The sequence below is a fragment of the Platalea leucorodia genome, assembly GCF_965183815.1.
Source record: "Platalea leucorodia genome assembly, chromosome: 4".
NCBI lineage: Eukaryota > Metazoa > Chordata > Aves > Pelecaniformes > Threskiornithidae > Platalea > Platalea leucorodia.
In genome coordinates this window covers 45460172-45488014 of record NC_138826.1, presented here as the reverse complement: position 1 = coordinate 45488014, position 27843 = coordinate 45460172, and the positions used below count along the sequence as shown (strand labels likewise).

Sequence of the window (27843 nt, the reverse complement as noted above, 5' to 3'; positions counted from 1 at the left end):
GTGGATAAAATTTAAATAATAATTTGGTTAAAGGTTGCCCACTGATCCTGATTGGGTTGTTCTCAGTGCAAGGAGAGGGCTATACCCCACTGATAACACATACACTTAATGCTTCAAAAAAGCTAATTTCACAAAGATGGGAGAAAACAAGGAGGTAAATTTAGATAGGAAAAGTCAAGCAAAAAAAAATGTGAAGGAAAGCAATAGGTTTTTTTATTATGCACCACACATGATTTGGTCAGAAGTAAACAAATCCCCCAGTGACAGACTAAATGAGTCTGTCTGTCCTCTGATTTAGTTTCCCCTTAAAGAGACTGACAGTTAGTAGTCCCTTAAATAGTTCCTGTCTCCAGACTGTCTCTTCTCCCCATTCCACCAGACATTAAAGAAAAAAACATTTTTACCTCTTCTAATTCTTCTTCCCAAGGTGGATTCCTGTTGCACATGCAGTAAAGCCAAGCTTGCTTGAGCACAAAACCAAGGAGGAAAGCTTTACTGTTCTGCAGTGGCCAGTAGGACCTACCTTCACAGTAGTATGTGCCTTGGTCATTTTGTTTATATTTGCTGTGAATTAAGCTGTCCCATTCCTTTGCAGCTACACACGCATTAAAAACTCCTGCCTATTATGTTATTATTTATTACCTGTTTTCAGCATATGGCACTGCAGTACTCTCATGCTATTTTGCAGGAGCTGAGGTGATTTTCTGCATTTCTGAAAGTTCCGCTAATGACTGGTTTTCAGGTCAAGAAAAGATCCTACTCCTTATGCTGTGCTGCAGTCATAGCTGCCTTCTTGTGATTCACCATGTCAGTAGAGTCCTACCTCTACTGCAGACTTGCTGAGGAATCATGCATCAGTTGCTTCATCATGCAGTGAATTTCCAAGTTCAGAAGTATCACTAGTGAGAGCAATGTATTACTACTGTAGCACCAAAAACATTGAGTTGTTATGTCTCATCAAGCATCACCAGAAAGTACTAGTCTGAAAAATGAGTTCTTCTCTTATGCTCGTAATTTCTATTTTATGGCTACAAAATTAGCCAAAAAGCAATGTTTGTGGAGAGGCTTCAGGAAATTAAAACAACACATACTTGAGATAAATCCAAATATTTGAAGCATTTTGTTTCAGTGTTGACTCCTGTGTATAACCAGAGGCCATATTAAGAACCAGAAAACCTAGGCTTTCTGGAACATTTTGATGTTTTCCCAAACTCTAAGTTCAAAACAAAATTGTCCAAATGTCCACTGCATCTTGATTCTATTGAAGTGGCATATTGAGATGGAAAAATGGTTACGTGAACACTTTTTATTCATCATCACCAGTAGGCCAGATTATCATTCTAGTTGTAGTGGCAAAATTCCCACTGTCTTCATTCAGCGCTTGCCAAAATACTAATCCTTTGACTTTGGTAAGACATACTGTTGAAAATGCAGAAAACCACCAGAGCACGTATTTCTCTTTCATTGGTGTTTTTGGCTTTGACCCAGGACATGGGAATAAAAGTTGATTTTAGTAGTTTAAATTCAGCCTGGTTTAAATGTGGCATTTTTAAGAATCAGTTTTCAGAACAGAAAAATACAGACCCTAAGGACCAAAGACTGTCCTATAAGAAGAGCTTGTCCAATTCCAATCCTGAATATCAGGGGCAGATTGTTCACATCAAGTTTACAGAGAAATCAGAAAGGAAAAAACAAATCATACTGCATTGTATTTAAACAAATATTCAAACAAACCCTGAATACACTTTGTATTCAGATAAAATGCTTGGCACTCTTTTGATAACAAAATGACTTCGGGATGAATTTCTATATAGTTTCAGTGAATTTATTTTACAGGGGCTCCCTTTAACAAATAAGCATAGGTCCTAGGAGTGGTCACTCTAAGAAGCAGGATAGCAAGTTCCACGTAACCCTACTTCTACAAGAACTCATATCCTGTCTACCTGGAAGTTGCCTCCCATTAGCAACTCATACCATATTTTACTTAGTTTCTTCTACAGACATATGTTGTTGCATTGGCCTTGTATTAGTTTGTGGAAACCACTGAGTTGAATGCCCTTGTTTCCAAGGGGACTTTATCCATGCTGTCAGCTGGCTAGCACAAATGACCTTCACATAGGTAAACATAAAACAGCCTTAGCATGGCACACTGCTGAATCTAATAAACTTCACTGAGAAACTGAATTATGTCTAGGCAATTTATAGGGACAGAAGAACAAGAATGTATTTCATTTCACCCACTAGCATGAGCACACCTTGACAAGAAGTTTTGCATTATCTATATCAAACAAGACAAGAAAAATGGTTCAATTCAGCCTGAGATAAACTCCGTGTACAAGAGGAAGTCAGACCCACTTTCATTTCTTCTGACTTTTCATATCTGACTGAAATGCCAAAGTTACACTGGTCTTTCACTAATGAGCAGAGATAGGCACTTCTAAAGGACAACACAAGGAACTCAGGTGGGTTGAAATACTCGTAGACATAACTGCCTCTCTCTGGTGATAATAAAAGAGAGCAAAGACAATACCTCTTCTAACTGAGGAATCTCAGGGGGGGTGATGCCCCAAGAATAGGATGAGATAAGCTTGCACATTTGCGTGAGTAGCTCATAGCTCCTGCAATAACTACTACATGGTAAAATCCCATGTAAACAAACTCTTGAAATCATTGCTTTCAGTGCTGCATTTTGAAACGTGGCAATTTTCAAGGAAAAATGTCCTCTAGTCAATGCTTTGAGTGCTGTGCCTTCTGTTCCAGGTCTTTTGTCTTTCCCCAGTCCTTAACTGTGTGTTGGATATTCCACATTTGTCCTGTGCAGGTCCGCATTACAAGTCTGTATGAAGCTGGATTGTCTGCTGTGATTTCGAGGCATCTTTTAGTGCTCCTGTTGATGATGGCTGATCCCTACAACAGGAAAGGAAATACGAGAGAAGCTGAGAACTTATATATTTAGTGCTCAGACAGGAAACAATTATCTTGGCCTCTACAAACGTGTCTAAGAAACACCAGTATGTCACAGACCTGAATGAAAAATGTTGCCTTTTCCTCAGGCTAATGATGCATGACAGCTTACTGAACTCTCCAAGGCATAATAAAATATATTTAGAGGTTTATTTTGTGTCTGTTTTGTTGGAGTTGGGGGAGAGGGGGAGTGGTGTTTGGGTTTTGTGGGGTGTTTGGAGGGTTTTTTTTGCAGTTCCAAAAATCATTTTAGTAAATTTTAGTACTGCATCCTGTTTTGAAAAAAGAGAGCTAATAACAGGTAAGAGAATATTCATCTCTTATCTCTAAGTCAATATTTCAGTATCAACTATTGTGAATGGGGTGGGGTGTGATTAAGTCAACTCATCATGCTGGAAATGAAGATTTTCATAAAGGGTTGGGCTCCAGAACAAACAAGATGTTAACCAGCTCTTTCAAGCAGCCAGTTGTTTTATTATAACACCCAATGCACACAAGGAACTGAAGGTTTACTTTTAAGGTGGGCCTAAATCTTCCACAAACATACCTGCAACTTTTTCTAAATTTTGTGGTTGCAGACCAAACTAAAGATAAGCCAAGGCCCATATTAGCAGAATTTCTGCAGACCAGGTAGGTCTATATTATTTGGTGCACATCACTAAAACCTTTGTCTTTCACTAATTCAACTCCTCTATTCTCTACCACTCTCTCACAAGATTTGTCTTCTGCTTAGTTTTTCACTGAGAGAGGGATAGAGTAAGCAGGTCCATACATTGCACATTAATTAATTATTAATTACATAAAGCTGATAAGGTTTGAACTGCTTGAGAGGGGAGAAGCTGCATGGCTTCCCTTCCCACATCTCCCTCCAACATTATCGCTGCTGCCTGTTTATCCTGCCCCAGCAGAGGGGCAGTATCTGTCTTAGACTATCTGACAAAGCCAGTATTATCGTATTCTGTATTCAGAGGCACTGAATACAGAATATGAAAGTATGACTTGGGATCTTAAGCATGCCAGCATCAGCTGGCATAAATCCTGCACAAATGGAGACAAGTGAACATGGCATGAAGGCTCTAATCGACAGCTGTAACCTGACCTCTGAAAGGATGAACGTGGCCTGATCTCCAACAAGGATTTCCGTGCTCAGACACTGGTATGGAAGATGGTACCAGAGAGTGAGCAGGATGAGGCATCAGGCCACTTTTTCCCTAAGACCAGCAGGCCCCATAAGGAGGCTGGAAAGACAGATGGTGGATAGTGGCAAGAGTTCACAATGTACAGTCAGACCATCAAAAGCAACAGGGGCACCTGGGCTTGAACATTCCCTGCCCATCAGCTGAACTGTGATAACTGAGCAAGTGAGTGTTTTTAGTCAGCCCAGCTAAAAATTAAAAGACTTAAACCGTTAAGTAAAAGGCCTAAACCAGCTGATTCCTCCAAGACTGACAGACGGTTGGAGGACAAGTAAGTGGCTATGGTTCAGACGACAAGTGAGAACTGGTTACATTCTGATAACTCAGTCAGCTTCAGTTGTGTGACCATCCCCTTGTTTTTAACATCACACACTCCTGAAGACTCCATCAGCTTCACCATAGCTCTTGCAGTGGCACCTGCAAGCCTTAAAATTGAGGCAACATTACTCAGAAGCAAACTGGCTTTGCAAGGAAAGCATCTAAGGATTCATTATAATGGGAAAGCTTATTGAAATGTGGGGATATAGAAATCCACCCACCTGCTTAAAATCCCAGTGCAAGTTCAGGCCTTTATTCACAGCTATGTGACATTGCTCTAAAACTGGCAGGTCCCCATTCCCAGGATCTGTTAGGCATCTATCAGCTGTATTCCGTTGGGCATGTAAACCTCCTACATACATTTCTCCAGTGCTGTGATAAAAGATGTGCTGAAAGGGAAGGTGACACCACTGTCAGTGAATTAAGATACCAGGGAAATCTCATCAGCAGATGATAGCAGACAGTTCCAAAACTGATATTGAGAGTTATCAGCTGTACAGCACCAGCATTCACTGATCTCTCAGCAATTAAACCAGGATGAATTTTATCCTATACAACATCTTTCTGCTTTCCAATGAAAAAAAGCAAGATGCTTACAAATCAGTGGTAACCCTTAGCTTCCCTCCTACTGAGAGGACAGGCAGTGAGGTGTGAGGAAGAGCTCCACATCTCTCCCATTCATCCCAGTGGTCTTCCGTTAATCAACAAGACCAATCAGTATCAACATGAGGTCTCACAATTTTTTGGCAAGGCCAAACCAAACACCTTAGTTTAATGCACTTAAATCTCCTTTGGAACCTGTTCTGCTGCCAGTTACATTGGGGGGCAGAATTTAATGACGTAAAGACTAGTATTCCCCTTTAGATAGCACAGAGATAGTAGTTTTGAAGTGCCTATTTCATGGCCCTGTGGAGGCTTGAAAGGAACAGTTAGCAAGAGCTTGTATGTGAAGATCTGATCAGTTGCTTGCATTACCTGTGGTGAGTATGCATGACAGGGATACATAATTGGTGTGTTTCCAGGGACAGGGCCCTGATCAATACAGATGTCTTCTTTCAATGTGTTTTTCATCTGCAGAATAAAACAGGAAATTACTGTGAGGAAGAGCAATCCTGTTTTCAACTCCTCACTGCTAATTTTAGAAACTGTCCTGAGAGGAAGACTAGTTTGTTCAGAGCTCTGCATCAAATCCTGAAGTGGAAGATACAATATGGGTTTAGAAAACAAATCTCAGATTGCCTTTGTAGAAATGATTCATCACAGCAAATATCAAAAGCAAATCTAAGGTCCTTCAAAGAATCATCGACATTGTGCCATGCAGCACCATGTCAGAAGTCACCAGGCAGCTCCAAACAGGTGAATACCACTGCCCAGCTCCAGCAAGGTATGCAAGCTTGGGTCTAGAAAATGCCTACCTATATTAAGAAGCCACTGCAGCCTAGATGATTAGGTCTCTCTTTCACAAACAGTGGCCTGATTTCCAATGTATTACATGCTATCTTGATTCATGTCTGCATGCTTTCCAAATTATCCTGTTAATCTCTGGAGAAAAAAATCCATATATTCCATTGAAAAATTCAGGCTCTTACAAGAAGATACTGATCCATTCTTGTTGGTCAATAGATGAGTTTTGCATGCAGTAAAAAAATGCGTTAAGTATTTTCCCAAACTACTGTTGTGCTCCCATCAGTACATATGCAATAACCACAGCTGAGAAATTCTAGACTAACAACTAATATGAAGAAGACTTTAGAAAGCTTCAGTGTCTAGAAAGACATGTAAAAGTCTTTTTAAAGTTTCTAGGAAAACATATCATAATCAGCAAAACAGTCTTCACAACAATTCTTCATAACAGTAGAGCTAATTAGTTGTTCCATATTTCAAATAAACAGACTCAATACTTACTGTTCCATAGCCAACAATGTTGGGAAGAAATATTAAATTAGGGTAAATGTTTTTTATGTACCAGTCAAAGCCTTTACAGTTCAATTTTTTCCTTAGCTCTTTTCTGGAAGAAACATCTCCGAAGTCTATTCCAGGATTCTGCAAGAACAACATATTTAATTTCCGAATATTAAGGTGGTCTAAGAAACTAGGGAAAATACAGACTTATTTCTCCATATTTTCTATTCATAACATAAAAAATATATTTTAAAGTTAGTTTTAAAAAAAAACTGTACATTTTTTAAACTTCAGAATTTCAGGACATGTTTGCCTAGAGGTGCCGATAAATTACTGAAAAACTAAGGTGTTATGACTTCATAAATATAAAGAATATCAAAGTTAGATATGGCTAGGAAGTAGTTTTCATACTCACAAAAAAAATCTAGCTCAAAGTAAAAAATAAGGCAGAGCTTGTTAACCACCTCAGTTTGATCAATAGTCTGTTGACTGTGACGCTCATCTCATATGGGAGCAATCAAGATTCAAACTGTTGTTTCCAAGGCTACGAACTTCTTATACAATGTGGAACAGCTCCAGCAGGAAAGTTGGAAAGAAATCAGTCCAACAGGATCTTATGCCCTGTCTTTAAGCAGTTCTGTAAAACACAGTCTGTGATCTGAATAAGTTTGGTTAGGAATTTCGAATAGACTTGTACATCCCAGAGAAAAGGCATCATTAAAGATGAACAAGTTTTACTCAAGTTTCATTCAGTGCTAAAACTGATACTTGTGTTCTTCCCAACAGTTTAGTTTTTGATGACTAGCATTTTTAGATGAAAAATTCCAAATATTTACAGTAAAAGTTAATTAATGGGGAAGCAAAGTGGATTCTTCTGAAGTTTTAATTTATGCTGTATCACTATATATTTTAATTTGTTTCTTTAATATCTATTCAAGAAAACACAAGGAGGTGGGAGGCTATTCTTCCTTTGTTAAAGATTCATAAATCCACTGAAGTGCAGGCTGGTAAAATTAATACAATTTTTTTTTTATTAACTGAAATTATCAATACTCAAAAGACCTGGTCTTGACACTTCCAGTGTCTTCAACAGTTTGTGCTGGGGAAAAGTTAAAACCATATTCAGACGTACTGAAGTTAATCAAAAGGAGAAAAACCCATGTAATTTAAAGGACTTAGATTATTATTATTAAAGGAAAGTTCTTAATTTCCTGGTATTACCATTTTTCATCCTTCCAAGGATGCTATAAGACTTTCCCCTTTTTCTTCCAGGAAAACAAAAGCAGAACTTTGGGCTGCAGAGAGGAGAGCTTACTTAAAAGTCATTGGGTATGTGATGAAGAGTAATTGAAGTCTCTATTTAAAGTTCAATTTTGCTTATTTAAAAGATATTCAGGGACACCCAGATCACTAGAGATATCCTCTTTCATGCAAAATTATGAATATTCCAGGTAAAATATTCCCTACTTTCCCTAAAAAAGTTAAAATGCATGTTAAACAATTTTATTTCGTATTCTTTAAGCTAGGCATCAGCTCTTGGTCTGAGCCTAAGAGGAACATGTCTATGATCATGGCTTTTGGATGGCTTCCATATCAATAATTATTCACATATCAATATTAATATTTTTTTTTCACAGTGAGTCTTATAACTCCACTATGCCTGTTTTTGTGTGAGACCACATGACCTCATTTGACCACTTTTAGACTTTGAATTCCAATTTGAAACACAAAGAAACACTGTCACCTCAATTGGAAGATTCCATGCAAAGTAGACCATGTACTTGTAGTCATCCATCCACACTTCAGCTACCCGCAAGGCATTGCGTTTCACCGCGATGCTTAAGTCTGGCAGGTAAGGCTTGTGAGCTCTTTCCAAATGAGCGATTCTTGAACAGGGCAGCACTTCTACTTTACCTCCACATTGCCAGGCCTAGGTCAAGAAGAAAGAATTTGAGGTAAAAAGTTGCCTATTTATTCAAACTCTTTGCACTTTCTGTTAAAGTGCTCCCATTTCTGCTCTCCCCACCAGATGAATTGGCAGGCCCTCAACATTCAAAGCCCTATTTCCTGGCTTGAGTGAATGAAAAGCATTTTTCAATACCTTTCATTTCTACTGTGTGTAGTCTTATCTCAGGTCCAGGAGAGTAAGGACATGTTCATTCTTCTTTTTCTTTGCCGCACCATTAACAAAACTACTCACCAGTTTCCTGTGACAAGGCACTCAGATCAATTGGCATAGATGCACTAAGGCAAACTGGTACATACCTCCAACTGATCTCACTAGGAGCTAGACTGCTAAATATTGTGGTGGTTATGGGCCTGAATCCTTCAGAAGTGGTGATGTTGCCCGGGACGTAGAATCATAGAATCATAGAATATCCTGAGTTGGAAGGCACCCACAACATCATTGAGTCCAACTCCTGTCCCTGCATAGGACAACCCCAAAAATCACACCATATGCCTGAGGGCGTTGTTGAAATGCTTCTTGAATGTTGTCAGGCTTGGCGCCATGACTACCTCCCAGGGGAGCTTGTTGAAATGCTCCAATACCCTTTGGGTGAAGAACCTTTTCCTGATGTCCAACCTAAAACGCCCCTGGCATATCTTCCTGCCGTTCCCTTGGGTCCTCTCATTGGACTGCCAAGAGCAAAACTGGTCCTGCAAAATCTTACACATTAGGGAGAATTCAAGAAAAAGAAAAAATCCAGTGGATTCCTGGAAAATATCTACATGGAATTCAACAAGATACCTGAACAGGCCACAACCAATGCTTCAAAAGTACCGAAGGTCCAGAACAAATACACCCAACCTGACTATACATGAACCAGTGTAAGTGTGAAAGCTCTTCAAAAGGCGAGCAGCTATGCAGAACTGCACTCAAGCTGGCAAGTCCACGTGGCACTGCACAATGCAGATTTACTGTACTAGTTTAGGGTTCACCACACAATGCTCCACTGTGTGCTATAGACTTCCTTTGCATCTTCACATTAAATTTTTCAGGGCTGGCAGCTAGCTAAAGAAAAATATAAAAGGCTGCTTGCTTGCTAACCAAGCATATTTGACACAAGAAACTCTCAGGATGGAAATAAACAGAGACCTTTGATACTATTTTTACAGTCAATTTTCAGAGCAGCTTTGTGTTTTAACTGAACTGATTCTCCATTGTTTTCGCCTCCAGCATTTGTGTAAATGACTAGACATACATTGCCCTCACTGTGAATGGTGCAGGGCATTAAAGAATAAAGTGTAAATGTATTTTCAAACAACAGAACTGAAATATTAATTCACAGCCTGCCACACATGGCATGAAGTGATGACATGTGACATTTCAATCTCACAGATAGAATCTGAAGCATGGGGTCTTTGGCCATGTCCACCACGTGTAATGGAGAAATGTGTCAACATCTCCAATATAGTATCAACCCAAGTTAGTACATCCACGTGACTCAGTGTGGTGCCTTATACACAGTGGCTTTTTTAACAGGATTTAGCACATTTGGAAGACTGTTGCTATACTTGCTCTTGATCGTCTCTTCTATAAATCAAAAAAACTCATTTAGGCCTATCTCTGCTATTATGTTGCATATTGCAGGAACTCTATTTGTTCTTTTTCCTTTCCTTCAGTGTCTTCAATTTCTCCGCGTCTTTCCTGATGTATGGTCCCAGAAACCAAAACACAACTCCAAAGCAGAAGAGAAGGATCATCAATACCATCCTTTCCTGTGCAGCTGCATGGCCATGTTGACAGATACAAAGTCTGTTACTCTCAGTTCTTTTCTAGCTGGATGTTCCTCAACCTGCACCTCTGTAGCTGTTTATTCCTCATTTTTCTCCTAATTACTGCTGTTTTTCTTCTTTGCACAAAGCATGCTACCCTGTTATAGAAAAAAACCCTAGACTTGTTTGACATGATTTGTTCAGACAAACGTATATTGTCTGTATTATCTTTTATGTGGTTACTAATAGATACCAGAACAAAAACCAAAAAGCCGTAAGAACATGAGAAAATGCCCATACTGGACCAATAGTCCATATAGCCTAATATTCTGTATCCTGCAGTTTCTGCAAACTTATTCTTGGGGAAGGTTAAGAACAAGTACATATGTTACCTCTCACAGCCCCCAATTATTTTCAGGTCAGAGGACTTTGGCTGCAAGTTTTTAAGACCCACAATACTCTTTGCAAGGAGATCGGCTCCCAGTCTGTTGGTCTGATCTGCTACTGGAAGAATGAAGTACCTCCTCCTCATGTTCACTTTGAAACGCGTTACTAACTTCTTTCAAAGCCCCTAAGTTTTCATATTTAAACAGAAAGAGAATAATCAAATGCTTTTTTCCTAGACATTTAAGTCTTGCTAACAGGTTTATAATTCTCACGTCCTACCATCCTTTCACTTCTTTATAGAGATAAGCGCTGTATTCATTTTTTTTATTCTCAGGTCTTCTAGAATATTTCTAACCACCATTACTTTTAAAAAATACTCATAAATAGAATTTTTAGTGCTCTCACATGTTCCCTAATAACTGAAGACACTCCAGATAAAACTATTCTGGAAAAAAAAAAAAAAAAAAAAAGGCTTCCATTCTTGATTTGAAGACATCCAAAGTTGAAGAACACACTACTTTCTAGGGCAGACAGACCTTTCTGCTTTTGGTTCAGTTTGGGTTTTTTTTCGTAATACATAACTTCATTTAACTTTATCTTATCTTATTCTTGTGCTGAGCCAAAAGACATACACCTTAAATTTCTGCAGAGAACCACATCTTGCAAGATTCAGTATTTCCTCACTGAACTAGTTTTTTGTGTCAGGAATCAAAATCTTTAAGAAATACCAACAAAAGCCTGCTGATGAGCCTTAAACACTTTTGGAAATCTATCACTTCCTTTTGGTACCCAAAATAAAACAGAACTGTTCTTAGATATTAACCCATGCTTTTGACAACAACCAGTGCCCTGAGTGCTTTCAAAAAAATCACATACTAATTTTCACTGTCTTTCAGAAAAAGATGAAAAAATAGGCTTACCCTCAGGCCAAGTTCCACGTTTTCTCCTCCATATATGTGCATTCCACCGTCCAGTACACCAATTTCACCCAGAAATTTCCTATCTGCAGCAAGAATCCCCATTATAGACGGGCTCCTGGAGAACCAAACAAGTAAAATTAGAAAGAAGCAACAATGATGTAAATAAAGTAAAGTCAATTAGCCATCAGTCAAACCTTAAACTTCCAGAAGGATTCCCGTTGTATCCAAGAGACAGTAATATTTAATTCAGAACAACATGTGCATCAACATTAAAGAATCCAGAAGACAGCAAATGCACTTGATCAATGGTCTAAAAAGAATGATTTAGTATTTTTTAAAGAATTAGATCTGTTTTGAGAGGAGATGTAACAACAATTTTCACATATTTAAAACAAGAAGAAAGAAATCAGATTAAACTGCAGTAAGGAAGAATTAGGTTGGACATGATGAAATTTTACCTAATGTTAAGGAAACTTAAACACTAAAGCCCATTGCAACAGGGGATTGTGGAATCACTGTCAATTGAGGTTTTGAAAGAGAGATGAGACGATTGTGTGGCAGGACCAGTTCCACTGTAAATGAATCCACCCTACAGGTGGGGGAAAGGGGACTGAAAGGGGATTTGGGGCTCTTTTGGTATCCCCATCCTCTATGATCAAACCTGCTTCTGTTTTCTCTGGTCTAAGAATTGTGGACAACCCTCCCATGAAACATTCTTTAGCCTACATTTGGCTTGCTTTCATTCCATTCTCCTGTCTGAACCGTTAATGCTTACTATATAATGTTTTTAACACATACAGGTGCCAATTTCACTAATAGTTCTTTATCTAGGTATCTGTGCAGCCTCATCTCCAATGCTTGGCTACGAGGTGTAGTAGTATATGAATGAAGAAATCTGCCATTTCATCTGATAAACACAGTACATTATTTTCAAATGTTTTCACAGTGCCTTTCCTCCTCAGGATCTACATAGTAAATCTTAAAGCCCTTTATATAAATAAGGATGGTGGATTAACCTTGGCTGGCTGCCACCAGGTGCCCATGAAGCCGCTCTCTCATTCCCTCTTCTCAGCAAGACAGAGGAAGATAATAAGATGAAAAAGCTCATGGGTCGAGATAAGGATAGGAAGGTCGTTCACTGGTTACCATCACCAGCAAAATAGACTCAACTTGGGGAATACTAATTCAATTTATTGCCAATTAAAAATAAAGGAGGAATGTGAGAGAGGCAAAACCAAAACTAAATCACCTTCCCTCCATTCCCTCTTCTTTCCAGGTTCAACATCACTCCTGAGTCTTCTACCTCCTCCCCCTGCCCCGAGCGGGGCATGGGGATGGAAAACGGGGATTCTAGTCAGTTCATAACACTTCACCTCTGCCAGTCTTTCCTCCTCACACTTTTCCCCTGCTCCAGCATGGAGTCCTCCCATGGGATACAGTCCTTCATGAGCTGCTCCAACATGGGTCCTTCCCATGGGCTGCAGTTCTTCAAGAACTCCTCAAGAATGGGTCCTTTTCCACAGAGTACAGTTCTTCAGAAGACTGCTCCAGCACAGGTCCCACACAGGCTGCAGTTCATGCCAGAAAACATGTTCCTGCCTGAGCATTTCTCCATGAGCTGCAGCTCCTGCCAGGAGCTGGCTCCAGCATGGGGTCGCAACAGGTTGTATCTTCCTTCAGGGCATATCCACCTGCTCTGGTGTCGGGTCTTCTATGGGCTGCCATATGGATATCTGCTCCACCGTTGTCTTCCATGGGCTGCCGTGTGGATATTTGCTCTGGTGTGGTCCTCCACAGGCTGCCATGTGGATATCTGCTCTGGTGTGGTCCTCCACAGGCTGCAGGGGAGCAACTTGCTTCACCATGGTCTTCTCCACAGGCTGCAAGGGAATCTCTGCTCCGGTGCCTGGAGCACTTCCTCCCCCTCCTTCCTCACTGACCTCAGTATATGCAGAACTGTTTCTCTTATGTTTCTTCCTCTTTCCTCTCAGTCACAGCTGCTGTGCAGCATTTTTCACCCTATCTTAAATATGTTATTGCAGAGGCACTACCAGCGTTGCTGATTGATTGGCTCAGCTTTGGCCAGCACCATGACCATGGAGCCAGCTGGAACTGGCTGTGTCCAACACGGGGGCAGCCCCTCACCTCTTCTCACAGAAGCCACCCCTGCAGCCTTCCCCACTACCAAAACCTTGCCATGTAAACCCAATAAGATAAGATAGGACTAGAAAAATATGATGAGTATATCTTATCTCTTGTTAGTTTTTTTAATATTGCTTGACAGATGGTTGTTAATTGCTAAGGGACAGTTAATAACATCTGACACCCTTGTAGAACAAGGAAACAAATGGGTTTGTATATTCAGCACGAGATGGCTGTGGGTATCATAGTACCAGCAACCATCTTGTGTTGAATACATCATAAACTAATCTGAGCAGTTAAGGAAGGTATCAGGAACAGAAGCACATATATTGAATCCTAAGCCTAGCAGTAAGGTGTCACTTTAGGTATAACAGCTGTGTGTACTGTGGCCATGTCTTTTTCTTGCTTTTGTGTGATACACAAGTGATAAGGGTTGAAAAAGGCTGCCTGAGATCACTGTAATCATATGTCACTCCAACATCTCCAGAGAACTTCACAACTGGAATCCATGGGACTCCTCACAGCTCAGACATGCAATTGTCCAGCAAATTTGTGAGACTCACTCCATATTGCTGGGCAAGCATGGAAAGGAGCCACAGTTTATCTTGTACAGTCAATAAATATTGCTACCACACCCCTAGCTAAGGAACACGACAGAAAAATCAGTGACATGGGGTTTTCCTGAAAATCTGACAGCAGTATCAGCACAGGGTAAATTCTATAATACAACCCTGCAACTGGTGTACTGAGATTTTCAGGGCTGCTAAAGAACCCACACTTCTACACCAACTATCTAGATATAATGTGCTTTGTAGGTATCTATCCCACCGCCTATGAAACATCTTCCCTCTGTTAGCTCTACGTTGGATATCATATATCTTGGCTCACTCTCAAATGCTATTCATACTTACTGGACTGGAGCTGTTTCATCTTTCAGAGCATACCATTCAGCTGGTAAAGGTTCATAAAGGCACCAGAGTGCCCAGTCAAATCCGTCTGCAGCCACTGAATACTGAAGAAGCTCAAAGTCATCAAAACGAATATTGTCAAATACCGGTGATATTATAACAGTGCGATCTTCTTTTAGTCGAGACAAAATTGGTTCAGCCCTACCAAAATTAAGAAAAGGAGTCTATTCAGCTTGAAAAAGTGGAAATCTAATGAACAGTACTAAACTTTACCACCTGTTTCTAAAACTGGGTTAGCTACTTTATTTAAGTCATTGGCTTTGGCCTCTGCAGAAAGTTACATGTCCGTCTTGGAGTGCTAGCAACCCAAACTAATGGCTAATGCCATGGCTCAATTCTCCCTTCCATTAGGCTGCTTCTGCATTTTGACTGTCACTAACCAAACTAACCATGAGTTGCACGCTTAACTTGCTGGGTTTATTGCTACCTGAGTCTGCTTCCTACAGGCTCTAGAGAGTCTTCACTATCTGCATGAAGATACAAGAAGGGAAAAAGAAAAGAAGGAGACTTGAGTTGTGCTGTAAGCCCTGAGATTGACCACTCAGTGTCTTTCCCCTGTGCCTTGGTGGCACAGCTGGTGTATGAGGGAAACGGTGTGACCAATCAATGAATCCCTACAATGGAAGAAGGCTCAGAGAAGATAGGCAAGGACAATGTGCTTGTAAAGCTCAGAGGAGAACGTAGGGAGTGACCACAGCTATCATAAAGGAAGCTGAACTTATCCCAACACCAGTGGGACTGGAGAGTGGCCTTTGTTGCAGATAAACAGCAGTATCAGTTGAGTCGCTCAACTGGTTATGTACACGGCCTTCTTAAATAATCAATAGAAATTATTATCTTCCTCAGCCAGACAGAGCAACATGGGGAAAGTGTATATGTGGCTCAGCCCAACATAGAGTATAAAAATTGAACACCTAGAAAAATGAACTTTGAAGAGAGCAACATGCTTGAGTTGGCTTCAACCTATGTATTCCTTTCCAGCGACTAGGGATGCCCAGCATCATGACGTTAAGCATATAGAGAGGGGTAATGTGAATCACAATTTGTATTGTGATTCAACTGTATATTGCAATTGCTATATTGTGCTTGTGTTGTGATTTCAGTATGTTGCTGTATCACTTTTCTAAAACAAAATCCCACGTATCTTCAAATAAGTAAATTTAGGATTAAAACATTAAACCCTCCTCATGTGGAATATCTAAAAGAATCCAGTCAGAGAATATTGGACTCCAATGTAGGGAGTCTTTTTGCTGGACCCCAATTGTTGTTAGGCCTAAAAGAACTGACCTTTTCTTTCCCTACATACTCTTGACAGCCCAACCTATCCCAATGAGTCCTGAAAGCCATGACTAAAGCACTTCAGCATTACATTTAAAACTGTAAGAGCTAGGGAGTGTCAGTTAGTGTGCTACCAAGAGACAAAGAGAGATCTGGACCACACAGAGCCATTTTGGCCTGAGAAGGGCTGGGAGAAGAACCTTGCTCCCAGAAAGTGAGACAACATGGACAATAGTCAGCCAATGAATTCAACAACCCAGAGGGGAGAGAATGCAAAGAGATTTCACACTAAACAGTACCAGAGACATCATTACCTAACAGAATGTAAGTATCCATCATCAGCCATTTGTTTTGTCTCTCTTTGCAAAAAGAGTCCTACAGAACTATGATGCACTATTAAACTAACGTGCAACAGCAAATAAATGTTAGCCAAAGTTGGAATAAGAATCAAACGAATTTAAAATCATTCGGTACTATGGCTGTCTAATATACTTATAAAGGGCCAAAGTTGCTGGCAGTGGAACTAAATAACCCACATCATTCTTACGTTATTTCACTGCATAAAGTCTTTTTTCCTAGAAATGTAATAAATATACAGGGAAGGTAGGCATTTCTCTCTTCCTCTTCACTAAACAGCTTACTCTGTTACCTGTCTGCTTTGCTCTTTATTTCAAAAAATTGTATTGCTTTCCCTCTCAGAAATAAGTGACTTGGTGGCTGTTAATTAACATGGAGCAGGCCAGAAAGGAGAACTGTATATGGGACGCTTGTCCCAGCTACACAGTTATACTCCTTGTCCACCTTTCTCTCCCCACTTCAGAAACCCCCCAATCTTCACGGTCTTACCATGCCATGTTCACTTCAATATGGGCATCTAAAATTGCAACAACATCTGCAGTTGATGCCTCCCAGCCAGAAATCCGGGCTTGTGTTAGGCCTTGTCTTTTCTGATGTCTGATGATCTTCAGCAGTCCAGGATGCTTTACATTGTAATTTTTGATGTGTGTTTCCAAAGGTCCTTTCAGATCATCTAAAACCAACCCCCACATTTTAATGATTAAAAAAAAAAAAAAAAAGAGAGTTACTCAATATTAAGAAATTGAAATGATTATGCAGGTAATGGCTTTCTAGCTTCTCCCAGTTCCAGATCGAAAACTGATTTGTTCTTTGCAATAGAAGAGGTAGAATTATTAAGGTACTCATGAATTGAAGAGGCTTATTTTTAAAACCAGTTTCCATTTCAGGAGTTCAATTAAGTAGCTAGATTTCATTTACATATAGTGCTGTTGTATGGCTTCCAAATCAGTATGTAGAAACTTTAGACATGTGCCATAACAGCAACGAATTAGCTGTCTTAGTGCAGTAATTTCTGTGTGTATCTTCTACCATGTGGAAAGGAAAAGAGAAAATAAACAAGCCCTGAAAATGTGAAATGCTCCTGTAAGAGTTGTAGGCATGCCAACTCCCTCACCAAAGAAAAAAAGTGTCAGAGAAAAGAAATAGAAAATTGGGACCTCTTAGCATCGTTTTGGAAATTCACTTAAACTCTTGCTCCACCCAAACTGACACATTTTTCTAGCAGCTACAAAGCCTTAGAAAAATGAGAAATCAAACACATCTTATCAGGCAAGGAAAAAAAAAAAAAAAGGCACCCTTAAGATCAGGGGCATCTCTTTCTTACAGATGATTTTACAATGCTTTGTTCAGCTCAATTTTAAGAGCAACGATGCACCTACTGCTTCCCCTAGGACTATTTTCCACAACCCAGGACACCACTCTTCAAGGAGTTATTTCAGATACTTACAGAGATAGTTTTCTTAGCATACTCTTACTTTGGTACTATGTCCAATGAGCCAGTGATAATAAATCATAGAATCATAGAATCATAGAATGCTTTGGGATGGAAGGGACCTTTAAAGGTCATCTAGACCATCCCTCCTGCAATTGGCAGGGACATCTACAACTCAATCAGGTTGCTCAGAGCCCCATCCAGCCTGTCCTTCAATGTTTCCAAGGATGGGGCATCTAACACCTCTCTGGGCAACCTGTGGAACAGGTTTTACCACCCTCATTGTAAAAAATTTCTTCCTTATATCCAGTCTGAATCTACCCTCTGTTAGTTTAAAACCATTATCCCTTGTCTTATCACTACTGGCCCTGCTAAAAAGTCTGTCCCCATCTTTCTTATAAGCCCCATTTAAGAACTGAAAGGCCGCAATAAGGTCTCCCCGCAGCCTTCTCTACTCCAGGCTGAACAACCCCAGCTCTTTCAGCCTTTCCTCACACCAGAGGTGTTCCATCCCTCTGGTCATTTTTGTGGCCCTCCTCTGGACACTCTCCAACAGGTCCATGTCCTTCTTGTACTGAGGACCCCAGAGCTGGACGCAGTACTCCAGGTGGGCTCTCACCAGAGCAGAGTACAGGGGCAGAATCACCTCCCTTGACCTGCTGGCCACACTTCTTTTGATGCAGCCCAGGATACGGTTGGCCTTCTGGGCTGCGAGAGCACATTGTTGGCTCAGATCCAGCTTTTCATATATCAGTATCCTCAAGTCCTTTTCGGCAGGGCTGCAGTCAATCCCTTCATCCCCCAGCCTGTACTGATACTGGGGATTGCCCTGACCAAAGTGCAGGACCTTGCACTTGGCCTTGTTGAACCTCATGACGTTCACACAGGCCCACTTCTCAAGCTTGTCCAGGTCCCTCTGGATGGCATCCCATCCCTCAGGCGTGTCGACTGCACCACTCAGCTTGGTGTCAGCTGCAAACTTGCTGAGGGTGCACTCGATCCCGCTATGTCATTGATGAAGATATTGAACAGCACTGGCCCCAGTACGGACCCCTGAGGGACACCACTTGTCACTGATCTCCATCTGGACATTGAGCCATTGACCCGCGTCCCTCTGGATGCAACCAGCCAGCCAGCTTGCTATCCACTGAACAGTCTGCCCATCAAATCCATATCCTTCCAATTTAGAGAGAAGGATGTTGTGGGGGACCGTGTCAAAGGCCTTACAGAAGTCCAGATAGATCACATCCATAGCTCTTCCCTTGTCCACTGATGTAGTTAGTTACTCTCCCATTTAAATTTTTAACCTTTTCAAATACTTGCAAAGCATCATCCTGTTCCTTATTAGCTGCCTTTTTTCAGGCTATTAAGGTGTTTCGGTTTTTTTCCTGTACTCAATTTACTTCTTAATTTTGAGCGGTCTACTCTGTGTGCACCCAAAAGGCCACCAACAGTCATTTAACACAATAGCGCCATAAATTAGCAAGACTCCTGCCTTCCCTGGGTCACTTACCATTTGAACTGTAATCATCTACCAGGATGATTTCTTTCAATAAATGAGAAGGTGTTCGGTTAATTACACTAGTAATTGCACGTAAGATGATTGACAGTGCTTCATTCATAAATATAAGTATAACACTGAGTGTTGGAAGGTCTTTTGGATATGTTTTCATTTTACAGCTGTAATAAGAAGAACAACAACTTTAGCACAATTTCTAAAGAAAGTCAGAGAGCAAGACAGCTGCAAGAAGGCAGAATTAGGATATTGGGCTTAAAACATAGAGTGAAAATCAGCATAAGAGCGAAAAAAAGGAATTCCCAAATCCAAGCTTCATTATTCATTTGAGTTGTGTTATGTATGTACATGAACCATGTAGGTAAAGTTAAAATTTCTGTTAAGACAGCAAGAAAGAACAATTAGTGTTTCTCAATCCAAAACGTTTCTCAAATATTGAAACTAAAGAATACAGTTGACTCAGTGAGGAATGATTAGCTTACAAGGCAGTGGATATGTGAGTGAAATTTGGCTTTTGCATTTACAGAAGGAGATGATAATAGCCAAATCTGACAACAGACAAAAACAAATTAGACAATAATCCCTTTGTATGTGCAATGATGAAGAACGAAGTAGGTCTAGCTATACTTAACTGACATGGGAGAAGGATTTCCTTGGACAAGGGATCTCTTTAGAAATTCTTGAAAGAGCTTCCAAAATCCTTCTTACAGAGTAAACCAGGCCTTGTGGAACTCCATGCTGCCCCAGAATAAATTGTTTCCAGTGCTGAAACAAACTTGTTTGTTTCAAGTCCAGAATACTTCTGGAGTTCCTGCTTACTGTCAAAAGAATTTTTAATTTTTTTTTTTTAAGTATATATTTGGGATATTTGTCAGCTGTGCTAATTAACATTCTGGCCACTGGGCAGATGGTGAGGACTGGGTCTTCTTCATGGTGTTAAGTACTAACTCCCTCTAGAGCAGACAAGAGCATAGCTGGATTCTCAGGCTGATCATTCCCTCCCTGTAGAAACACACTCATGAAAGCAATACTCAGACTGCATGAGTTGTGTGGCTACATAATGCAGCAATCTGAGACCCAGGCTCACGCTCCAAGTAGACCTCTACAGTGGCAATTGTGCATGAATGGATTGCATTTTTGTTGGAATTTCTCCATTAGCTTTATTATCCATTAGCACAAGAGCCTGAATGGATATTTGCAAAAGGTGGTCTCTGGAAACACATCTTCATAGCGAAACAGAAGAGCACCAGGCACTGCAGCCATTCTTTGGGACCACACAGACTAATCATGCACTTGCTCCGGCCACCTCTGCGGTGGCTGCTCCAGACAGTTCTCCCCAAAATGATCCCCCAGCAGAGTGTGGATCGTTCAGCTCAGGGCTGCCTCAGGAGGATCTGTGGCTGGTTCACCACTTTGTGCCCTCACACAACTCCACACCCTCTGCCTGAGCACCCCAAGATAGGCTGCACAGAAAGCCCCTTGAAACTCACTCTGGAAGCTGCTACACAGCCCTCACGCTACTTCAGACACCATGAACTGAGAAACACATGCCAGAGTTAAGGCTTGATCCAAGACCCAGAGGACACCCACAGTCAGGGGCAACGTATTACTGTCTGCCCTAGACTGAACCACCTCTACCCAAGCAGTATGATGAGGACCCACCCAGTTGCATAACCTGCTCTTTACACCTTTCTGAGGGCTGCCAGTAAGACAATTCCCCCTTTCCCATGTGTGACATCATTGTTAATTCATGCCTAGTTTCCAATAAACTGTGCCGCCCACACCCTTTTCTGAAATGCTCCATCAGACTTAGTACAAGCAACCATAGGTACAAAGGTGTAGGCCTGCAGTATATCTGTGGCGTTCTTCCGTGTTTACACCAGTTAATTCGTGTAAAGCTTACTATTATCTTCTGCAATAAATTCCATATCTTATCATACTTGTTCCTAATGAGGATTTTGATGGTTACTTATGAGACCTGCCATAGTACCACTGGTCTGCTTAAAAAGTTGGCTTCAAGAACCAACCAACTCCTGGAAAAAAATCCCTTAAGCCTCCTCTTATGAAGTGGACTGCTTACCTACATCTTAATCCTTTAGATGTTTACCCCACTATATTTTCCGTGTAATTAACCCTCTGACTCTTTGATAACTTGAGAGGGAAACAGAGAGAGAAAATAAAACTATAAGGAACCTCACAAGGTCACCGATCCATTATGGTTATGCCTACAATACTAAAGGTAAGAGTGCCAGGGATTCAGCTCAAGTGCTGAATCTTCCCTCACCCTTCATGGGGTTCACTGGCCAATAATTAGTTCCAGCCACCTCTCATCTGATTTCTAACTATCTTTTAATAAGCAGTATAGGTATTCCCCACTTCCTGTCTGCAACGTAGCTAAGAAAAACAAGCATTTTCTTAAAAAGGACAGAATTTTACAATGTAGGGGATTACCTCTTCATTGATTATATTGTGGGAGTTTTCCAAAGGAAAGTTAAAAACACTTCTAAAGGAGTTAAAAAACACCACTTTGGATATCTCAGCATATAAGAGGCTTACATAAGACAACATAAGAGACAAGAGAAAGCATGCTTCAGATGTCCTGGGCTTTGGGGCTTAAATAGAATGTAAGCAGACCAGAAGGTATGATATCTTCTGAATACTATGGTTAGTTTTTCCCCTTTTTACTGACAGTTAGAAGTCCTATAGCAATTATAATGTTAACATTATATTCTTTTTCCTTAGTGTCTTCTCTACATTGTGACTTCTTTTCACAGTCTTTGAAGTATTACAAGTCTGAGCAAGATTTGGAAGAAAATGATAGGAAAAAACCCTAAACAAACAGAGCACAGATTGAGATCTGTTAGATTATTTTAACTTAGTCCAAAGCAATGTGGATGCCTTTCCCTTTAATTTCATGTCTCCTTGTGAATGTAGAGAGGGCTTATACTGCACCTGGGAGATCTCGTGTCTCTGATAGGTCGATCCAGAGGTAGATGATCACTGAGATAAACATTATACCCATAACTTAAGAACAGATTCTGTGCAACAGTTTGCTCCTCTTCACTTAAATCTGCACCCCAGCGTTTAAACAAAACTGAGTCCGGGTACAGCAAATGGTGTACAATCTTCTTTTTCTCCTTTGCATTACTAGTTTTGCGTACTTCAGTCTTGGAGTTATCTTGCAGCTTCAGATCACGTTCTATTTGTTTTATATTTTCATGGAATGTTTCCATTGATTTTGCTGATTGAAAATAAAAAAGGATTGATTATACCAGCAATTGAGAACACTCTCCAACATCATAACTGAGCCAAATTCTCCTTATAACACTGAAGGTCAAGAGATTCGTGAAGTTACAGCTAAACTGATATTCACATGAAAGTAGCATCAGACCATCCCTCCTACATGAGAACAGATTTTAAACATCACATTTCACAATACCCTGCACCAGATTCTGCTCTCAATTGCACGAGCACAGAGCAAGGGACACTGCGTTGGCATCAGTGGAGAAATCTGGGAGTAGAGGCAACACACAAATTATTAAATTGGGCCCAAATAATTTCCATGATGTTATGCTTGAGTTACATTAATGTGTTAAGGATCCATAACAGGATTCCCACCTAAGTCACGTTGTTGATTCCATATCAATCTTGAAGGTAAACACAGTAAATAAGCCCTTTGCCATTTCCTTTAAAAAGCTTACTGGAATCTTTGGACTTCTGCTTAGAAAGATTTGAACAGGGTGAACCCTAATCTGTCAAGGTTTTATTAGGTTCACAACATTGTGGCATAAAGAAAAGGCACAGAGAGCCTGTGTGAGGGTGTTTAGGACATATTTTTCTTGAAGGTAAATACTTGAAGGTAAGTAAGTATTTTTCTTGAAGGTAAATGAGCCTTTTTCAGTGTCTTTTGAAAAGCTCATTGTCAGAGAGAGTCCTGCTGCCATTCAGAGGGACCTGAAGAGGCTGGAGAAACAGCCCAACAGAAACTTCATGAAGTTCAATATAGGCAGGTGCAAAGTCCTGCACCTGTGGGGGAACAACCCCATGGACCAGCACCAGCTGAAAATCAGCTTTGCAGAAAAGGACCTGGGGGTCCTGGTGGACACCAAGTTGAACATGAGCCAACATTCCACCCTCGTGGCAAAGAAGGACAACAGTACCCTGAGCTGCATTAGGAAGAGCATCACCAGCAGGCCAAGGAAGGTGATCCTTCCCCTCTACTCAGCACTGGTGAGGCAACATCTGGAGTACTGTGTCTGGTTCTGGCCTCTTCAGTACAAGACAGACATGTACATACTGGAGCAAACCTTACAAAGAGCCACTAAGAAGATTATGAGACTGGAGCATCTGTTATACAAGGAGAGGCTGAGGGAGCCTGAGAAGGCTTGGGGGCGGGGGGGGGGGGCGGGGGGGACGGGACAGGGACTTATTGATACATATAAATATCTTATGAGAGGGACTAACAAAGACAGAGGAGGAGTCTTCTCCTAGTGTCCAGTGAAAGGACAAGAGGCAGTGGGCACAAATTGAAAACCAGGGACATCCATGTAAATGTAAGATTTTTATTTTTTTTTTAACTGCTGGAGTGACTGAAAACTGGAACAGGTAGACCAGATAGATAGGTTGTTAAGTCTCCGTCCTTGCAGATATTCAAATCCCAACTGGACAATATCCTGGGCAACCTGCTCTAGCTGATGATGCTTTCAGCAGAGGAATTAGAATAGACCATCTCCAGAGGTGCCTTCCAACCTCAACTATTATGTGATTCTGTGACTAAGCACTGACGTGAAGACTTCAGCTTTCTTTCAAATGGCTCTAAAATAATCGACAAAAACTATGCCCAACTATTGATGCCCATGAGAATAGGTGCCAGTGAAGACACTATCAGCAATAACAGTAACATTATGGGATAGGGGATATTAAACATGCCCAAGCTATACAGGAAAAACTCCTTATCAAGTTCAAGGGTGCCACTTGGGGCATTTCAAACAGCTAGTTTCAGGCTTGGATGATCAAGACATTCTAAGTTTCTTCTTCTCTCCTACCTACCACACATCTAGCTCTAATGTGAGGAGATGTGAACAACATGACAGTTAAAGCAATATCAGCCGGCAGGGTTCTGCTTTAGCCCTCCTACGACTGCCATGAGGTGATGAGATTCAAATGACATGAAAAAAGTGGGAAATCAAGGGGCCCAAAGGAAATAAAGAGGTGGATTCTTCAGCCCTTATTCAGATGGCTCTATTGTGCCCACTTCCCAACAGCCTAACCTACAACAGACACCTGAAAACAAGGTCAAAATTCACAAACCCCACTGTGAGAAAGAAAAGGCCCTTTCTAAATTAATATTGCTCATATACAATCACATCTGCTGGGATGCTGTTGGCTTTTCACTGTCATGGGATGAGAGAGAAACAGTCCTGCCAGCATATTTCAGCTAATGCTGCTTGGGAACACAGTCCAATCAAGCAGGTGATGCAGTTCATCAAAGTCTTTTCCCGACAGCAACTCCGTTTTGTCTATGCTCAAGGTACATGAAGGAAAAAGACTGATTGAGTCACAGTTCCCCTTGTTGCTCACCCACACAGCAGAGGCAGAGGAAATGGGGTATTTCCAGTTTCTCTCAAAAATAGCTTTTTATGGCAAACAAAATAATGACAGGAACAATAGCTGCCTGAGATGAGTATGCTGGTACAACCACCACCTTGAAATTGCTTAACACTTCTAAAAGAGTTCAGGGTCAGGAGCTGTCTAATAAGCAAAAAACCACCATGATGACTGTGAAAGACTTTATTGTTTTGTGTGTAAGTAGAGAAGCTATCAGATCTTTTTCATGATTACAAGAATAAAAACAAACAAACAAAACAATCAAAAGTGTCCAGGGAAACCCAAATAAACATTATCGCTGCTATCTATTATTCTGTCCTTCAGGAAATCTAGATACCTAGTCCTCAAAAAGTTAAGCAGCATGGCATTTTACTTACAGAGGTTATGAATGTTCCAGTCCAAATGGTCCAGTCTCTGAAGGATGTTATTGTCTTGGTTCGGAGATCGAGGATTAACGTCCAAGGAATCAAGTCTTCCCTTTCTATGATCTTGCAGTAAGTGCACCAGATAACAAACAAAACCTCCGTTCAAGATTAACAGTGCAACTTTATGTGGTCTCTTCCAGGGTGCCATTGTAAGCTTAAAGCAACTCAGTGTTCTGCTGCTCGTTGGAGTTTGTCTGCAGTTCTGGGTCTGCACTGAGTCTTCTTTCCAAATGCAGTTTCAAATTGCCTCTACTTGACTGAGAGCTAAGACTGCTCAGATGGAGTAATTAACAGAGTCTAATGAGTCACAGAACTGATAATGACAAGGTACAGCTCACAGGTGTTTTCACTTGCATGCTAAATTGTGCCTGTACAAGTTACCAACATCAGATAAAGCATGCAGCTCTTACTGGCTTGTGTAATGAGTGACATGAACGGAGTGAGCACCTAGGGTGATGCTGTAGGAAGTGCAGAGCTGTTGGGCAGCTGTCAGAAAGCCTGTCATGCAACAAAGTACATGTACACACAAAGACAGCTGGAATAAACTGCAAGTTTCTTGGTCATTAGCAGCTGAGGAATTGTGAATCTAATTAAACAAAAATGTGAAAATACATTAAAATGGATTTTCCATCAAGTTTTGAGCTGGCTGGAAGCAATTGTGACTGGTATAGGCACTTCACAGCCCTCTCCCACACAGGCCACTCGTGCAGCTCACCACCACCAAAACCCTGCCGGTTATGCCTAGCACACATATGTGAATTTGAAGTAGTCCTCACAAAAATAATTAGCGTATGGAGCTTTCCTTTCCGTAAAAATACCAAACTTCTTCACACTTCCCAGCATTGCTATCCCAGTGTGGGTCATTTCCTGGCCAGTCCTCAGGGCTGCCCTGCCCTGGCATGTCCCCCACCATGGGCCACAGTCCCTTCAGAAGTGCCTTCTTCCAAGAGTGCATCTGCAGCACCCTCAGCAGTCCCCTCTGGGGGCCTCCTGCCTTAAGGGCTGATGCTCTTTCTTATGTATATCAGTCCACGGCCTTTTCCACCACAGGGCAGCCCTGCAGCCCCTGCTACAGAAACCCTAACTGTTATGCCAGGTGCATATTGCTGTAAACACTAACTACTTCAAATTCATATCAGTAGTGTATAATCCTTTTTTTTTTTCTTTACTTTTCCTGCTGTAAAAAACATTGAACTTTAGCCTGATTCATGTGAAACGTGAAGGACCAAGACTGCTGACAAATCAGTCAGGGATGCCAAGATTCTTCTACTACAGTAAATGTTGATGCAAAAGAAGAAGGACAGGGAGGAGGGATAAAAAAAAGACTTGAGATCCTTCCTCAAGCAATAAAAGGGCAGGATAGATGGATCTGTAGATCATCTTGCTATTCACTTCCATTTCTTTGTCCTCATAGGTCTTCCCAAGACCTCGGTATTGCAAATGCTTCTACGCAGTGTGACTATTCACCTGGCAAGTCCACCTGCACAGAATCACGGAGTCATTGAGGTTGGAAGGGACCTCTGGAGGTCATCTTGTCCAACCCCCCTGCCCAAGCACGGCCACCTAGACCTGGTTGTCCAAGATCATGTCCAGACAGTTTTTGAATATCTCCAAGGATGAAGACTACACCACCTATCTAAGCAACTTGGGCCAGTGAACAGTCACCCTCACAGTAAGTGTTTCCTGAAGTTCAGGTGCTGTCCAAGTCGTAGGTGGGTTACTTCCTAGGGGTATTGGACAAACTGTGTGATACTAGGAAGAGCATTTGGAGATTGTACAGGACTTATATGGGATGCTTAGAATTAAAGGCAGGCAAAAAAGGGAACAAGCTGGTTTGGGGAGGAACAAACATGGAAGAATGATTGGCTGGTCAGTATGCTTATCCGGCCAAGCTCTGCACCTGATCTGTCCTGTCTCCTTATTAAAATTCATTTCTAAGCATATTCCTGGGTGAGGGACTCTCTGTTCTGTGTGCATTTGTATGCTTGGAGGTCTAAGTGCCAACAACTGGAGGTTACAGGTCAGAGGGACTGTGCCTGTGGTGCCAGCAACAGGAGTGACCAGAGTGAGTAAAATCAAGTCTTGGCAACTGAACTGGTGACCTGGAGTTTACCACAAACTGATAGCTAAATCTCTCTTTTCTATCCAAAACTTACTTAAGGCTATAAAACATAGGAGTGTACATATGAGAAACAGGCAAGGACAATGCTGGCAAAATTGGAGACAGGCAAACATCTTTTGTTTTCATTCTCACTCAGTTCTCTTACTATGCCAAGTTATTGCTCTGTTTAACACCCTCCTGGAACACAACCCTGTACTTTGCCAGGATGGCCTCAGCCTTCAGAACCTTACCAAATGGAGTAGCAGCCTCAGCTTTATTTTAAGTGACAGCAATATCTGTTTGAGGTGGAGTTCCTAAGAAAATTACATCTATAGAATGTGTATGTGTTCCTATTTACCCGCCCTTCCCCTAATAAGTCCTGATCCTGTTGGCCAAAGGCAGCAGGCAACTTCACAGAGAAGAGACCCTGCTACTTTCCCACTTGCAGGAAGACTACAGCTTAAGTTTAAGCCTTACACACCAGTTAATTCAATGGCAGAGAGACATCACAAGCGCCATTACAGGGACTAAATGAAGTGTTGATGCGCTGTTAGACAGCTGAGAAACCAAACACAAGACGCAAATCCAGAAGAAACAAGATTTCTTTAGGTGA

General features: G+C 41.1%; 1 protein-coding gene across 1 annotated transcript; it reads right to left on the bottom strand.

The window, feature by feature from the left end:
* Positions 1-2727: 2727 nt before the first annotated feature.
* GALNT8 (polypeptide N-acetylgalactosaminyltransferase 8) lies at positions 2728-27843 on the bottom strand (the record flags this gene model as incomplete). Its single annotated transcript, XM_082308844.1, has 11 exons — positions 25082-27843; positions 22050-22338; positions 19095-19261; positions 16639-16822; positions 14458-14655; positions 11405-11519; positions 8125-8310; positions 6384-6521; positions 5454-5549; positions 4700-4867; positions 2728-2907 (listed from the first exon to the last, which is right to left on the bottom strand). The coding sequence occupies exons 1-11, from the start codon at positions 25275-25277 to the stop codon at positions 2728-2730; spliced, it is 1917 nt and encodes a 638-aa protein (XP_082164970.1). The 5' UTR covers positions 25278-27843.